The sequence below is a fragment of the Lactuca sativa genome, chromosome 1 (assembly GCF_002870075.4).
Source record: "Lactuca sativa cultivar Salinas chromosome 1, Lsat_Salinas_v11, whole genome shotgun sequence".
NCBI lineage: Eukaryota > Viridiplantae > Streptophyta > Magnoliopsida > Asterales > Asteraceae > Lactuca > Lactuca sativa.
In genome coordinates this window covers 91,157,858-91,159,193 of record NC_056623.2, presented here as the reverse complement: position 1 = coordinate 91,159,193, position 1,336 = coordinate 91,157,858, and the positions used below count along the sequence as shown (strand labels likewise).

Below are 1,336 nucleotides of genomic sequence, written 5' to 3'. Positions count from 1 at the left end.
TGTCCTACAATCTTTGTCTCGAGGAAAAGTAAAAAGTACTTATTGATAATTCAAGATCATATAGCCCACACTGCCGTACATGGTCGGCATTTACAGTTATAGGTTTTGTGACACATTTAAAATCGAATTCAATTCCATCATCTTATGAAGTTAAATGGAAAGCTTACCGTTAATTAGTGAAGATTATAAATCAAAGGTGTTGAAGGTTCCATTAATATTAAATCAACCTTCCAACTAACCAATTCATTCACAATCACATATGCATGGACAAGAATCCCTATAAATACGCGTAACCTTTGAGAACGTTTCTTGCACCAATCACATAACAAGTAAACATACAAGTTTCCTACAACTTTTGTGCTCCTATATTAGAAAAATGGCGAGGATGGTGATGATGGTCATATGTGTAGTGGTGACTTGCATGGTGGTGGCGGCACCCTATGCAGAGGCTATTACATGTGGTCAGGTGGTAAGCAGTTTAACTCCATGCATTGGCTACCTAACAAACGGTGGTGCTGTGCCACCGGCATGTTGCAGTGGGGTTAAGGCAGTCAATAGCGCTGCAAAAACAACCCCTGATCGTCAGACGGCTTGTGGTTGTATAAAGAGTGCTTCTGCAAGCATGTCCAACATCAATGCGGGAAACGCTGCTAGCCTCCCCAACAAGTGTGGTGTTAACATCCCTTACAAGATCAGTCCAAGCACTGATTGCTCCAAGTATGTTCAAATATATGTTTATCTTTATTTTATCGGTTTCAACTTTGAAAACTCATCTACCGGGTTAAATATTACATGAGCACACACATTAACTGTATTGATTTGGTTTTTGCAGGGTGCAGTGAGTCCGAGATGTTTATGCACGTTTGGAAGATTTGAAGCATATATATCTAAATTACAATAATTAAAGAGAGCACTATTTTTGTTTAAAAGTTATATATGTTACTTAATGTCTCTATGATTTGTACTGCCTTTTGACATAAAATAGTGTTCTTGTTATATTTGTGATGTCATCATCACCTTACTTATATACCTCCCTCCCGTTACTTTCCTCTGTCATTTTCACACCTGCAAAGGCATATGTAAATTCACATGTACTGATGTACTTGAGCATCATTTTGCTGGATCTCATTTATATAGAGGTCCAACTAAAACATTAAAATATCATACTGTACATGTCATGAAATAACGGATCCAGAAGATAAAACTAGTATAAATGTAAAAAAAAAAAAAATGTCCCAAAGACTCTGGATTAAAAATAAATAAATTGAACGGTGTCATAGCTAGGTCCTCTCGTATAATTAAAAAGATTAACAACAAAAAATAAATAAAACTTAAG

At 36.2% G+C, this 1,336-nt stretch overlaps 1 protein-coding gene across 1 annotated transcript; it reads left to right on the top strand.

Annotated features, from left to right (window-relative positions):
- Positions 1 to 261: 261 nt before the first annotated feature.
- Positions 262 to 1,027, top strand: LOC111915888 (non-specific lipid-transfer protein). Its single transcript, XM_023911524.3, has 2 exons — positions 262 to 717; positions 833 to 1,027. The coding sequence occupies exons 1-2, from the start codon at positions 377 to 379 to the stop codon at positions 840 to 842; spliced, it is 351 nt and encodes a 116-aa protein (XP_023767292.1). The 5' UTR covers positions 262 to 376; the 3' UTR covers positions 843 to 1,027.
- Positions 1,028 to 1,336: the final 309 nt, after the last annotated feature.

Bases quoted from the DNA above. Each gene is read 5' to 3' on its own strand.
- LOC111915888 (XM_023911524.3), top strand. From the start codon at position 377: ATGGCGAGGATGGTGATGATGGTCATATGTGTAGTGGTGACTTGCATG.